This window comes from Cebus imitator, unplaced genomic scaffold (genome assembly GCF_001604975.1).
Source record: "Cebus imitator isolate Cc_AM_T3 unplaced genomic scaffold, Cebus_imitator-1.0 Scaffold6, whole genome shotgun sequence".
NCBI lineage: Eukaryota > Metazoa > Chordata > Mammalia > Primates > Cebidae > Cebus > Cebus imitator.
The window spans coordinates 6,399,137-6,413,430 of record NW_016107321.1 but is presented as its reverse complement, the minus strand read 5'-3'; the positions used below and the strand labels follow the sequence as shown (position 1 = coordinate 6,413,430).

General features: G+C 42.9%; 1 protein-coding gene across 3 annotated transcripts in view; it reads left to right on the top strand.

Annotated features, from left to right (window-relative positions):
- TULP4 (TUB like protein 4) overlaps positions 1-14,294 on the top strand; it is a 214,654-nt gene that overhangs the window by 105,290 nt on the left and 95,070 nt on the right. For 2 of the 3 annotated variants that reach the window (XM_017538460.2, XM_017538466.2), the window contains exon 2: positions 12,646-12,774. The exons of the other annotated variant lie outside the window; for it this stretch is intronic. In XM_017538460.2, the coding sequence (XP_017393949.1) occupies positions 12,646-12,774 (129 nt within the window). The remainder of the gene's footprint in view (positions 1-12,645; positions 12,775-14,294) is intronic. 3 annotated transcript variants of the gene reach the window in all.

Sequence of the window (14,294 nt, the reverse complement as noted above, 5' to 3'; positions counted from 1 at the left end):
AGTTGAGTTTCTAACTAACAAAACGTGATGACTAAATACCATGTGGTATCCTAGATGAAGTTCTGGAACAGAAAAACAAGGCCACTAGGTAAAAACGAAGGAAATCTGAATAAAGTGTGGATGTTAGTCAATAATAATATATTCATATTAGTTTATTGTTACAAAGATACATGATAATGTAAGATGTTAATAATTGTTTCATAATAAGGGAAACTAGGTGTGAGGCATATGGGACCTATATACTGTCTTCAAAAATTTTTTGTAGATCTTAAACTATTCTAAAATTTGAAATTTATTAGAAACTTTGTAAAAGTCATTTACCCTTTGGTAGTAACTCCAAGAGCTAGTACTCATATAGGCATCAGTGTTTTCAAACACGTTCACAAATCATTTGAGTGTCTTTTATAGTTCGTTGTTAGGCAAGGGAATTTTTAGGAGTGCTAAGTTCATATGTAAAAAGTGTGTGGGACCGGGAGTGGTGGCTCACGCCTCTAATCCCAGCACTTTGGGAGGCCGAGGCGGGTGGATCACCTGAGATCAGAAGTTCCAAATCAGCTTGGTCAACACGGTGAAACCCTGTCTCTAAAAAAAAAAAAAAAAAAAAAATTAAATTAAAATTTTTAAAAAAGTATATTGGAGTTACATGTTTCAACCACTATTAAAACAAAGTTGGGGTGATAAAGGTCAAGTTAAGAGTCACCTCTTTTGCACTGGCTTTGTTTTTTTATGTATGTCTTACAGAAGGAATCTAGCACTGCATGAAGCCTTGTCTTAACCTGGAAGGCAGCAGCACCATGTCTCTGCCCAGACAGGCCCCCCACACAGCTGATGGGCCTGTAGGGCAGTGAGGGAAGTCTGCTTTGCAACCCAAATAGAGCTGCCTAGGACTCTTCGCAGCAGATACAGGTCATTAACAAGGTAGAGTACTGTGGGGGAATAGCCCTAGAGGAAAATAAATCAAGAGAAAATTGTTAGGGGTGTGCAAAATTGAGTTGCCTATTAGACAATCAAGTAGAGAGACTGGATAGAATATGGAGTTCAGGGATTGACGATAAGAATTTGGAAGTTCTCAGTGCTTATTAGATGGTTAAACATTGGATTTTAAGGTGAGACTAGATCAGATCACCGGGAAATTAGTGTAAACTAAAGAGAGTAGGATTACAGCTGAGCCCTGAGAGTCTAAACCCTTTAGTGTTTAGAGGATGGACGAAGACCTAGCAAAAGGAAGACTGAGAGGGGATATTGGAACCCAAGTGCCATGGGCACCATTGTGTGTACCCATCCCCCATCCACTGTGCCTGTAGGCCGCTGGGGCTCGCAGCTGCCACCTGGTTCCCTCTCCTACCCACCATCCCCACTCTATCCCCAGCCAGTGACTGGCAGTTGATGATGACAGGAGCACAAGAGGCAGCCCCTTGGCTCCAAGTGGGACCGACTGCTGCAGGTCACCCTGAGAGCTTGCCGTGGTGTGGGGCTGAGGGAACTGGTCTCACTCTCACAACCTTCCTTCCCTCCTCTTTCCCCAGCCCCATCCGCTACCCATACTGCCTTTTTCCGGAGAGCTTGGAGTATATCACTCAGTGTATAAGAACCCCTGTTTCAGGCTTTTAGCTAAGATTTGGAACCTGACCCAAGACGCCAAGTAAAGAGGGTTTATCAAGGAGCGAGGAAAGTGCCTTGGTAAATGTTAGCTACCATTACTGCTTTTCCCAGAATAAAACCCCCCACTTAGTTCAGACCACTGTTGTCCTCTTCACAGGTAACATTGAGTTCCCTCACTATCGATACTCTTCCTCCACCCAGAATGCTCTTGTTAATGCCCTGCTTGTTCCAGTAAGCATCACTGAGCCTGTTGACTCCCCATGGGAAAAGAGGAGGCCACATTCTCTGCTCAGAAAGTCTGGCCATGCCTCTTACATGCAGTGGGGCTTATAGACATGCAGTGTGAACTAATGAAGGGCATGCAGAGGGCCTCGGGATCACCAAGGAGGAAGCAGTCAGTCCTGCCTAGGAGAGTTGGAGACATTTTCACAAAGAAAGTGACATTTGAAGGAAATCCTGTACCAGTGTCAAGGCTTCACTCAAGATGCATGTTGGAGAAGCGCCAGGCTCCCTTATGTACCCACCTCAGGTATAGCTTTTTGGATTGGACAGCCTCTTTCCCCACTGCTCTTAAGCTGTAGCTGCCCCTCTGCAGCCTCAGTGTCGCTTCCCATTTCAGGAGTGCTCCAGGCATGGAGGCCCTGCCAAGTTCACTTTTAAACCATAGTGAATTGGCAAAAGGAATGAAGAGGAAGACCATTAAGGATTAATAGAATTTACCCTCATTTGGTCATAATCAGTGATCATCAGAGAAATGCAAATCAAAACTATAGTGAGATATCATCTCACCACAGTTAGAATGGCTTATATCCAAAAGACAGGCAATAACAAATGCTGGTGAGGAAGTGGAGAAAAGACAACCCTTGTACACTGTTGGTGGGAATATAAATTAGTACAGCGACTATGGAGAACAGTTTGGCAGTTCCTCAACACCTCCAAATTGTTAAAACTACCTTATGATCCAGCAATTTTATTGCTGGGTATATATGTAAAAGGAAGGACATCAGTATGTAAAAGAGAGATGTGTACTCCAGTTGCAGCATTGTTGACAATAGCTAAGATTTGGAAGCAATCCAACTGTCCATCAACAGATGAATGATAAAGAAAATGTGACGGGCTGGGTGCAGTGTCTCACACCTGTGATCCTAGCACTGTGGGAGGCCGAGGCGGGCGGATCACCTCAGGTCAGGAGTTCATGACCCGTGTGGCCAACCTGGTGAAACCCCATCTCTACGAAAAATACAAAAAAAATATCTGGGCACGATGGTGGTCACCTGTAATCCCAGGTACTCAGGCGGCTGAGGCAGGAGAACCGTTTGAACCTGAAAGGCAGAGGTTGCAGTGAGCTGAGATCTCGCCACTGCAAAACTGAGAGGGGGTGAGGGAGGGAAGGGAAAGGGAAAGGGAAGGGAAAGTGGTGCCTGCACACAATTGAGTACTAGGGAAGGAGAGAGGGGAAGGAAGGAAGGGGGGAGAGGGAAGGAAGGAAGGGGGGAGAGGGAAGGAAGGAAGGAAGAAGGGAGGGAAAGAAGGAGGGAGGGGGGAGGGAAAGAAGGAAGGAAGGAGGGAGGGAGGGAGGGAAAGAAGGAAGGAGGGAGGGAGGGAGGAAGGAAGGAAGGAAAGTGGTGCATACACACAATTGAGTACTACTCAGCCATAAAAAATAATGAGATCCAGTCATTTGCTACAACATGGATGGAACTGGAGATCATTATGTTGAGTGAAATAAGCCAGGCGCAGAAAGACAAACACTGCACATTCTCACTTATTTGTGGAATCAAAATATCTAAACAATTGATCTGGTGGACATAGAAAAAGAATAGTTACCAGAGGCTGGGAAGGGTCGTGGGAGGTTGGGGTGGGAGGGTGGGGATGGTTAATGGATTAAAAAAAAAAAATAGAAAGAATAAGACTTAGTATTTGATAGGACAGCAGGGTGACTATAGTCAATAATAATTGTTCCTTTTAAAAGTACTTGAAGAGTGTAATTGGATTTTTGGTAACACGAAGGATAAATGCCTAAGGGGATAAATACCCCATTCTCTTAAGATGTGCTTATTTCATATTGAATGTCTGTATCAAAACATCTCATGTACTCCATAATGTAAAAAAAAGAGAATATATAGTTTTTTTGTTTTTTTGTTTTTTTTTTGAGACGGAGTTTCGCTCTTGTTACCCAGGCTGGAGTGCAATGGCGCGATCTCGGCTCACCGCAACCTCCGCCTCCCGGGTTCAGGCAATTCTCCTGCCTCAGCCTCCTGAGTAGCTGGGATTACAGGCACATGCCACCATGCCCAGCTGATTTTTTGTATTTTTAGTAGTGACGGGGTTTCACCATGTTGACCAGGATGGTCTCGATCTCTTGACCTCGTGATCCACCCGCCTCGGCCTCCCAAAGTGCTGGGATTACAGGCTTGAGCCACCGCGCCCGGCCGAATATATAGTTTTTTAAAGCTTACAGCAGGCAAAAATATTGATAATTTTAAAGCTGGATGGTAGGTACATGGAAGGTTATTAAACCCAGTTGCTCTTCTTTGGTGTATGTTAAATTCTTTCTGTAATATTTAAAATAAAAACCCATAAGAATAATGTATTGAGGATATGAACATATATAATTAAGATATAAAAATGCCTGTGAATTAAAAACAGGAAATGTCCATAAAGTCATTTTTTTCCTCAGACAAGAGAAGATTGAGGTCTGAGAGCAATACACAGTGCTCTTGATAGTACTGGTGATATTTTCTTAAGCTGAATGAGAACACTTCATAGTGAATTTTTAAAAAACTGTTATATATGTCATAAATGTTGCCTAAGATTTTTAAGTTAAAAAGTCTGTGGAGAGATTTTAACCGTTTTTTTTTTTTCAGCTTCACTTGTCTGAAATAAGGTAATAGTAATGGCAATACCTCCTTCTAAGATATTTGTGAAGGTAAAATAAACTATGTGAAATTATGTAAAATGACCTAAATTTTTATTGTTGCTAAAATACATTGTTCAGATTCACTGTCTAACCAAGATAGTTTTTTCAGAAGTACAAGAAGATGGAAGTAAATTATGTTCATTGTGAGAAAATCAGAAAATAAGGAAAAGTCTAAAGAAAAATCATTTATAACACACCGCCACTAACATCTCAGTTTATTTCTTTTTAGTGTGATTTTATATTCTCCCCTCAGAACCAGAATTATTTGATAGTTGTTTTCTAGGACATTTTTGCATTGCAGAAGTATGACAGCAAGAACACACGCTTAAAAAGCAAAGAATGAGGTGGCTCCTCTGAGTGTTCCACCAGGTGCTTCTTGAGGGCAGGCGCCTCTTCCCTCTGTGTGTCCTCCCTGAGTACACCTGTTTGGTGCTTCCTGAATATTCATTGGCTGAGTGATTGACAGCCACAGGCCCCATCTTGGTTGACAGGTACCCTGAACAAGAGAGAGAAGACAGAGCCTCTGAGCTGGACCCTGACCTGACCTTGGACCTGCTTTGTGACCTTAGGAAAGTTTGTTCACCTCATTAGCCTACCTTTCCTCATCTGTGAGCCAGAGTGGTTAGTTTATGATGTCTGTGTTACCTCTAAATTAACTACTAATAACTACTATATACACCAAGGATATTTAGTTGAGAGGGAGTGGAAAGTGGTGATGAGAAAAAATGTGAATTTGTGTTTTCAAATCACAAGTTTTCAAGGTGATTTGCAAGCTCAATGAATAGAGCATGTGATTGAACATACTTTCCAGTAGAATTTTTACTCAGGAGATAGCAGCTATGATTAGTGGAAAAGAATGGAAGTTAGAGTCATAGGGAGTCCTATTCCACTGGATTTTGAAGCAGATGAATGCCTAAATATGGTCAAAAGGTGAGAGTATTAACTGTTGGGTTTCCTGCAGACCGTAATTATAATGTAGCTCTTCAACATTGTTTTATCTTGCTTTAATGGAAGAATCTTGCTGCTACTTAGAGGTGAGAAGGCTGGAATGGTAATTTTGCATTCATATCAGGAGATTTGGTGTGGGCTTCTCTTTTTCCTAATTCAGGCCTGGCTAATAATATAAACTCTATCCGATAAGAAGATATATTATTTTCTAACTAATAAGTTTAGAAAATACACAAAGGAATGTGTTTCCTGGAAATTGTCCTAAAGAATCTGGGACCAGAAGGTCATCCCCCAGCACATGCCGGTTCAGAACTAGTTAGAGGCACCTTGATCCCCGGATTCTGGAGCTCTGAACACAGATCTGCGTTTTCTGAATTCCTTTATTATCTCTAGACCATTTCATTCACAGATTCTTGTCAACTAACTGAGGTTAATTGAATTGTATTTGAATGAGAACTGAATTTGTGATTTTTTTTTTTTTTGAGACAGAGTCTCACTTTATTATCCAGGCTGGAGTGCTGTGGCATGGTCTCGGCTCACTGCAGCCTCTGCCTCCTGAGTTCAAGTGATTCTCCTGCCTCAGCCTCCCAAGTAGCTATGATTACAGGCAAGTGCCACCACGCCCGGCTAAATGTTTTTGTATTTTTTGTAGAGATAGGATTTCACTGTGTTGGCCAGGCTGGTCTTGAACTTCTGACCTCAGGTGATCCACCCACCTTGGCCTCCCAGAGTGCTGGGATTACAGGTGTGAGCCACTGCACCCAGCCAGATTTGTGAACATTTAAATGCGAGAAATAAATTTGGCTATCTGGAAATAAAACCTAAAGTTTTCCTCAAAGGTAGTTAGTGTTTCAGAGTTCTTAAGAGAAACTCCTACAACTGAATAATAGAAAAGACAACCAACTAAAAATGGACAAAGGATCTGAGTAGACATTTCTCAAAAAATACACAAATGACTACCTGAGAAGTGAGCACATGAGAAGATATTCAGCATTGTTAGCCATCAGGGCAATGCAAATCAAACTGCTGCTCACTCACCAGGGTGGTTATCATTTTTAGAAGGCAGATAACAGCAAGTATTAGAGAGGATTTGGAGGAACTGGGAATCTCATCCATTGCCAGTGGGAATGTAAATTGGCACAGTCGGAAACCAGTCCCGTAGTTCCTCAGAAAGTTGAACATAGAATTATCATTTGACCCAGCAACTCCACTCATAGGCATAGACCCAAGAGGAAGGAAACATGTTTGTACAAGAAACTTGTACACAAAATTTTATAGCAGTATTTAGCTAAAAGTCGATGAACAGCCCCGAGGGTCATCAGCTGATGAATCGATCGACAAAATGTGGTCTCCCAATACAATGGAATGTTACTGGGCTATATTTTAAAAGTAAGCACTGATATATGCTACAACATGGATAAGTCTTGAAAACATACTAAGAGAAGGAAGCCAGTCCTTCTGGCCTGGCCACGTGTTTTATGATTCCTTTTATTTGAAATGTCCAGAGTAGGTAAATCTGTAGCAACAGAGAAAAATTGATTGCTTAGGGCTGGAGGGAAATATCATTGGGGTTGGTTGGTGGTAGCTAAAACGTACAGGGCTTTGGGGGATGATGCAGATGTTCTAAAATATGTTTTAAAGGTTTTACAACTCTGCGAATATACTAATAGCCATCGCATTGTACATTGACAATGGGTGAATTGTATGATATGTGAATTTTGTCTCAATAAAGCTGTTACACTCCCCTGCCCCCATCTCATTTGAACCAGTTTTAACATCTTACTCTTGTGAGAGAGAGAGAGATAGGGAACAGATACGGTTAATCATTTTTCAAGAATAGTTTAATAGAACAGAAGCTACAAAGTTCTCAGCCTGGTGTGGAGCGTTTGTGTGAGGGAGCACCGGGACTGTGCAGAAGGCACTACACTCAGAGCAAGCGGGAGTGCCGGGAACTCGCAGCACCAAGGGGCAGAAGGGTGTTCCTGTGAAGCACGTGGTGATGTTGCTCTAAAGTTACAGAGTTGGGCAGTAGGTGCAAGGGGCAGGAGGCGGGTCTGGAAAGGGAGATTACCTTTCAAAACATTTATCTTTTATTAAAGAAAAGGAAACTATATATGTAAATATGGTGCTGAACCAGTCTTTATCTTCCGGAATTTCTTGTTTGTGAGCAAATAACACAGAGCTCTCATTTGCTGAATGTTTGCCATGTGCATATCCCTGGTCTGAGGTCCTTCCTTAACGATACTCCCCACAGCTCAGCGAGGGGTGTGCTACCATGGCTTGCATCAAGCAGATGAGGAAAGGGGCAGCAAGAGGGTCCTGGTGGCCCACAGCTGTGCAGCTGGTGGGTGTGAGGCCAGGAGTCAGAGCCAAGCAGCCAGACTCCAGAGCCCGCCTTCCTCAGCACTGACCTCCCGGTGACATCTCTGAGGGCAGCAGTCTGCGGAACCATTGTTCTAGTTGAATTTCTTCCAGCCTCTATTTCAGGATGCTTTGGGTTCTTTGTCAAAATGACCAAATGTGTCTAAAATGAAATTGGCAATCACTTTGTTTTTCTTGCACAATTGTAGTTGTTGCTGGTTTACTTAATAAATTGCAGAATAAGAACAGAGTGATAATAATCACAGAGATTTCTTACTTGAGCTGTGTGTAGTGTTCATTCAAATTACATTTGTTTTAGGTTGAGAGAAATCCTTCTGAATAGTGGTGACACTTGTTGTTCCCTTAGGTGGCTTCCTGTCTATCAACACTATGTGGAGGGCTCTTGACTCAGAAGGTGAACATCCTTGGGGTGGGCGAAGTGATGCTTGTTTTGCTTTTCCTGTAAATATTGCTAGGTGTAAGAAGTGTTGGGACTGACTTAGGACCTTAGATTATGGCCCAAATAGGTTTTCGGCAGTTCTGCCCTATGTTTTTTTGTGTAGATTTTCCTACCTTTAATAGCTTTACCGATAACAGTAACACTCTAAAATGAGAGAACATGTCTTATATTGGAGAAGGTAATAGGTTGGTATTTTTTGAACCATCAAAGGCCTAGATCAAAACTAACCTTTTCCTCTTTTTTAGTCAAAGAACACACACTTTAGCTAAGACACCAAGACAGAAGTTCTTTGGTGCTCAGAGTCAAGGAGAGTCACATTTTCTTTAAAAGGGAAGGGAAGCTGTATCTCTGGATGACTGGGCAGATCCATAGCCTGATGGCACAAAATTCAGGCAACTGAGAACCGAGCTGGCCTCCAGTTGGAACTCCTCAACACTCTGGTATGTCCTAACGTTGCCAAATAGGCTGGAGGGATTTAGAGAACAGGAAGTAAGCTACTGGGAGATAAGGCTGCAGCTGTGAATTGTGGACGGGAGGAAATGAGAATAACAGCATTAGCAGTTTGGCTTTCTTTTTAAACCAAAAATCACTGGAAAGATTTCTGTCTCTAATTTAAGGGCGTTACTCACCTACTCATTTATACTAGTTGGAACTCAAAGCAAAGAAGTGTGTAAATGGGGACCATGTTCCCATTTACTGCTGCATCTCAACTGATTAAGAATTTCTGAAAGATGAATTTGAGTCCATGAACATTTCAGTTATCCAACAAGAGCAACTGTGTTGTCATAAGACCAAGAAATCTTTGATTTCACATGAGAAATCATTTTAAAATATTTTTTGCCTCCACTCTTTTGTGTTTGTGTTATGCTGTGACCTTGCAGGCTTTTCCATGAAGTAGAGGTTTGTTGTTGATGGATGATAAAGGCAAAAATGCAGATAATGTGGCTAGCCTCTCTCCTCTGGAGTATGACATCTTGTCATCAAGTATTAGTTTACAGAGAGGGTCATAGTGGATGAGTATTTATTGGTATTACATTTAAATAAGGAAATAATTTTAAAACTAATTAGTCATGAATATCATGGGGTTTTTTGTTGTTGTTGTTGTTTTTGTTTTTGTTTTTGAGATGAAGCCTTCACTCTGTCACCCAGCCTGGAGTACATTGGCACGATCTCGACTCACTGCAACCTCTACCACCTGGGTTCAAGTGATTCTCCTGCCTCAGCCTTCCGAGTAGCTGGGACTACAGGTGCACACCACCACGCCTGGCTACTTTTTTGTATTTTTAGTAGAGAGGGGTTTCACGGTATTAGCCAGGATGGTCTCAATCTCCTGACCTCATGATCCACCCGCCTTGGCCTCCCAAAATGCTGGGATTACAGGCCTGAGCCGCTGCGCCCAGCCAATATCATGTTCTTACTTTGTCATGTTCCATTTCACAGTCACCATTCTGAAGCACATGAATGACTGTGGGCTTAAATAACTAATGTGTTAGAGACCAGACTGTAGCCTCATGCACACTTGCAGATTCTAGTACTTGGGTCAAATCACTGGCAGATCTGAAGGAAGTCTGTGAAACTGGCTTTTATTTACCATTTGGAAATCCCAAATTTTATGACACATTCAGTGTCATTTGAGGATTTTGTTGATGTTGGTCTAACTTTAAAAAATCAGTAATTTTAATATAGGATTTTTAAAACTGAGCTAAAAAAGTGAATCTGGGTTTGTCATCCTGCTCCCCACATGTGTTGAGCCCCCTCCTGTGTCTGTGTACAGAGAACTATATTAATGTCTGTTTAGGAAACTGAACTCCACAGGGACAAGACATCTTAATCGCTGTCCTTGGCACCTAACAGTGTCTGGTTTATCATAGGTAGGCAGGCAGTATATGCTGTTGTTCAAATGCCTCTGGGAATTGACAGTAAACTAGTTGAAATAATTTTCAATACCTTCTACATACAGCTAGTGCTCGACTTACGACCACGATTGGTTCCGACAGACAGGTCGTAACATGATTTGGTCGTAAGTCGAGTAGGCTATATGTACAGTACTGTGAAATGATAACTTCGTATCACGTGCAATCACATTCACTTTCTTTCCTCCTTCAAACTGCTTAATTACTTTTATTTTCATATTGAGATCAATGGCCTTTCTTTCCTTCTTGGCACACTGAGGCGTAGTCAAAGACAATTTCCTCTTGGTAGACATCTTGGGAGGGGTTTGATGAAAAATATCCAAGACACAAAACACAAAATTGCTGTACCGAGTCTGGGATAACAGTTGAAATGGTGCACGCGGAGATGGTAGTGCTGCTGGAAGCTGGTCCGCACTGTCGTACGCCCAGCTGGGCAACGTTTGTGCTGCCATACGCTGAGCAGTTGTGGCTAGCAATTGTGGTCGTAAAGTCGAATGGTAGTAAATTATATAGGTCGTAAGTCGATCAATACCTGTAGTTCAAATATATAATTGAACAAGAATTATAACTTCTAATGATGTATTATTGTTTGCACAACATGTTCACAATTGCTGTGTGTCAGTATTTAAAGGTGAACGTGCCTCTGTCCCTTTGCTCAAGAGGCACAGATTGGTTGGGGTGGGGAGTTGTCCACAAGCTGATAGTTATGCTGGATTACATAAGCACTGCATCCACGGAGGTATGACCAGAGCAAGGAAGAGGGTCTCAACAGACAGGATACAGCTAGATGGGGCCACCTGGGAGTTCTTGGTGGCCACATCCATGCACGGTGATTTTTAGCGGGCTGAGCCATCAACTGGATTCAGGTTTTCTAGTGATCGCTAGGTCTCAAAGATCGCACCCTCACAGCTGCCCCTGATTTTTGCGATCTTGAAAAAGGGCCATGATATTCTTTACACTTTTAGTGGTAATAATTTCCTCTTGGAAAATTTGATTTTATTACACATTTTACAAGTGCAGATAACACCAAGTATGGCCAACCAAGACTGCTCAAGGTAGACTAAATCAGATGGTTTTTAGGGGTTCCTCCTGGCCCTCTGCTGCCCTTGACACAGTCTAAAGACTTAACATCAGATGTGTCCATGGCATCATGCTGAGAAGTCATGGGGTTTATACGTTGATCTGAAAGCAGAAATTATACTTGGGAGAGGGTATGAGGAGGAGGCCAGGGCATTGTGGAAGTCTTCAACCATCAGTCCTTTTAATTTTCAGATATAAATTAGAATTTGGAAACCATTAACACCAGTGCCACGCATTCACAACTATTATAATTAGCTATAAGGTACAAAATGCTGGGAGCAGACAAGGGTTCCAGACTTTTTTTATTCATAGCAAGAGCACTCTTACTGGTTAATAATAGCTCTCATTTAATTGGCATATGTCAGTATCTAGCTGCGTGTCTGGAGGTCCTGACTTCCCAGCTGGAACTCACCTGAGAGCAGCGGGGGTGTTTTGTAGTCACCAACCCACTACTAGTCACATAGCATGAACGTAAAAAGTGTGTGCTGAATGTCAGACTGAATTAATTCGTGAGTGCCAGGATGGGCCAGTCAGGAAGAGCCTCAGGGAGCCTTCTCCAGGGTGAGCCCTGCTGTGTTGGCTTTGTGGCTCGTGGTGTTCGGGGACCATGCCATAACCTTCAGTCCCTTGCTGTTCTACTGGGTTCTGTGAGGCTGCCCTCCGACTCCTCCAGCATTCACCTGTTCTCACAGGCCACCTACCAGAGTTTCTACCCTTTTAGATTAAGTGATCAGAATTTTTCAAGTTAAAAAACAAAGTTCTTATACTCAGAAATTTTGAAGCTTATAATTTCTTCATATTTCCTCTGTGATAATTTGTAAACAACTTGGGTGTTTCAAATCTGTATTTTTTCCCCAAATTAACCACATCTAGATGCTAAACTATTCAGAAATAAGGTAGAACAGAAAAGATACAGAAAATTTTGCTTCAGGGGGAAAATGAACCTAAATAGTACTCACCCTTTCCTCTTTCCATACTAAATAAATAATACCCTGATTCAAATCCATAGTAAATGTTGTTAAAATAATTTCCCCACAGCACAGGACCAGCAGATGAAGGATCATCTGTGAGAGGCAGGTGCTGGGTGCATATGAGCCCCGGGTTCCCTCTTTGTTTTATAGTGGTGAACATGTTCGAGCTCTCTCTCTTTGTTAGGTAGCCGTGTCAGTGGGGCTGGTTCCCTGTGGGACTCTCGTATGTGAGCTCTGGCCGTTCCCTCCCCTGATCCACACATTTGGCCCCAGTCTTCTCCCTTTACTGATTGCATTCTAATTAGTTCTTCAAGTCTGATCATGGCACAGAAATAACCCCGGCCCATGGATTTATTTCCTGTGGTAAATGTCTTCTTGGTGGTTTTCTAGGTTGTGCTGGTGAGGTGGAATGAGCCCTACCAGAAACTGGCCACGTGCGATGCGGATGGAGGCATATTCGTATGGATTCAGTACGAGGGCAGGTGGTCTGTGGAGCTGGTCAACGACCGTGGGGCACAGGTGAGTGGCAGGTACAGCTCTGCCCATGAAAGGCTGCAGGGTACAGGTCGCCCAGACAGGCATTCCAGAGCCAGCACGCTCCAGAGCTATGGGGAGACGAAATCAATCAAATTAGAATCCTGCTTTTCATTTCTCTTGCGTATGTCACTGGATAAAAAGAGAGTGCAGGATCATACTTCCTTTTCAACCACGCTGCTGTTGTGAGAACTCTCCAACTTTTAAACTTTACTTAGATCTGTGAAATCATTTTTTACCCTTCAGTATTACGGTTCCGTGTTAAATGTGGGGCCTGTGGCATATCACGGTTTTGCCCCTTTCAGAAAGTATCTTCTCTGTTTTGTCATCTCATCGGTCTTTCGCAGAGAATGCCACGTGACTTCTCACAATCTGCTCAACAAGGGAAGGGTGCTACTATCTCTCCTGCAGGTTTCAATTAGCACAACCACCTGTTGTCATCTTCCAGCCCTTCCTTTCTGATGCAGTTTGTCTGAACTCTCAGGAAACAGTTGCACCCAGGACACCCTGCTGAGCTGCGTTGTTTCTAGAACTGTTCCATAGACAGGTTTATGGGACAGCTTCATGGTGCCCCTTTTATATGGGTTTAAGGATACATGTTTGAGCAGGCAGTTCCCATCCTGGGGAGTGTACAAAACTGTGACACAAGAACCGGAGTCCTCAGGGGGTGTCAATTAATAATTAATGAGGGGTTTCTTGGACTGTCTTAACTCTCAGAGTGATTTCCCTGTGGCTGCTTTTCCATACATACGCTTCTAAGGTACTTTGATTCTCATTCTTCCCTCCCCCTCCTGTTGCTTAAATAAGTTGTGAGCTTCCCAAGCTACAATTCAGTCAAGTGACATAAAATTACAATGAATAAAGATATTATTGTCAGTGACTGTTAGCAGGCTGAGGATCTCTGTAAGATATCATCACAGAAGGCCCTGTGTGAAAACAGAGCATTCTTTTTTTCTGAGTTGACGTGGTGGTGTTAAGTGTAATAATATTGACTGGCTGATAAGGCCTTACCAGTTTCCTTCAGGCCTCCTTGGAGTGAGAAAAGGAAGAGGCAAAGCCTGCCCTGTGACCATTAACTGGCCTTCTTGAAGTAGAGCCACAGATGTGGACATCTTTATGTGGATGGACATGTGGTCAAGAGCATGAGCTCTGGAATCAGGCAGTATAGACCAGAAATCTCACCCCGTGACTTCTCTGTGGTAGATACTTCCCTGTGCCTCAGTTTTCTTATTTGTAATGTAGGGGCTACAGGGTACCTGCCTTAGGATCGTGGAGGATCACCTAGGACTGTATATGAAAAGTGCCCATGGTGCTGCCTGCATCTTATCACAGCACCTGTAGCATGTTGAGATACTACCACCTTGTATAGCACGGAGCTGCCCTGCGCTGCAGCAGTGGCCATAGGCCATCACCCAAGATGAGTTTCAGGCCTTGAGGTAGCAACGGGTCATGGTTTTCTGTGAAATGGACACTTGTCCGAGTTTGCCTGTGAAGGTTCTAAAGTG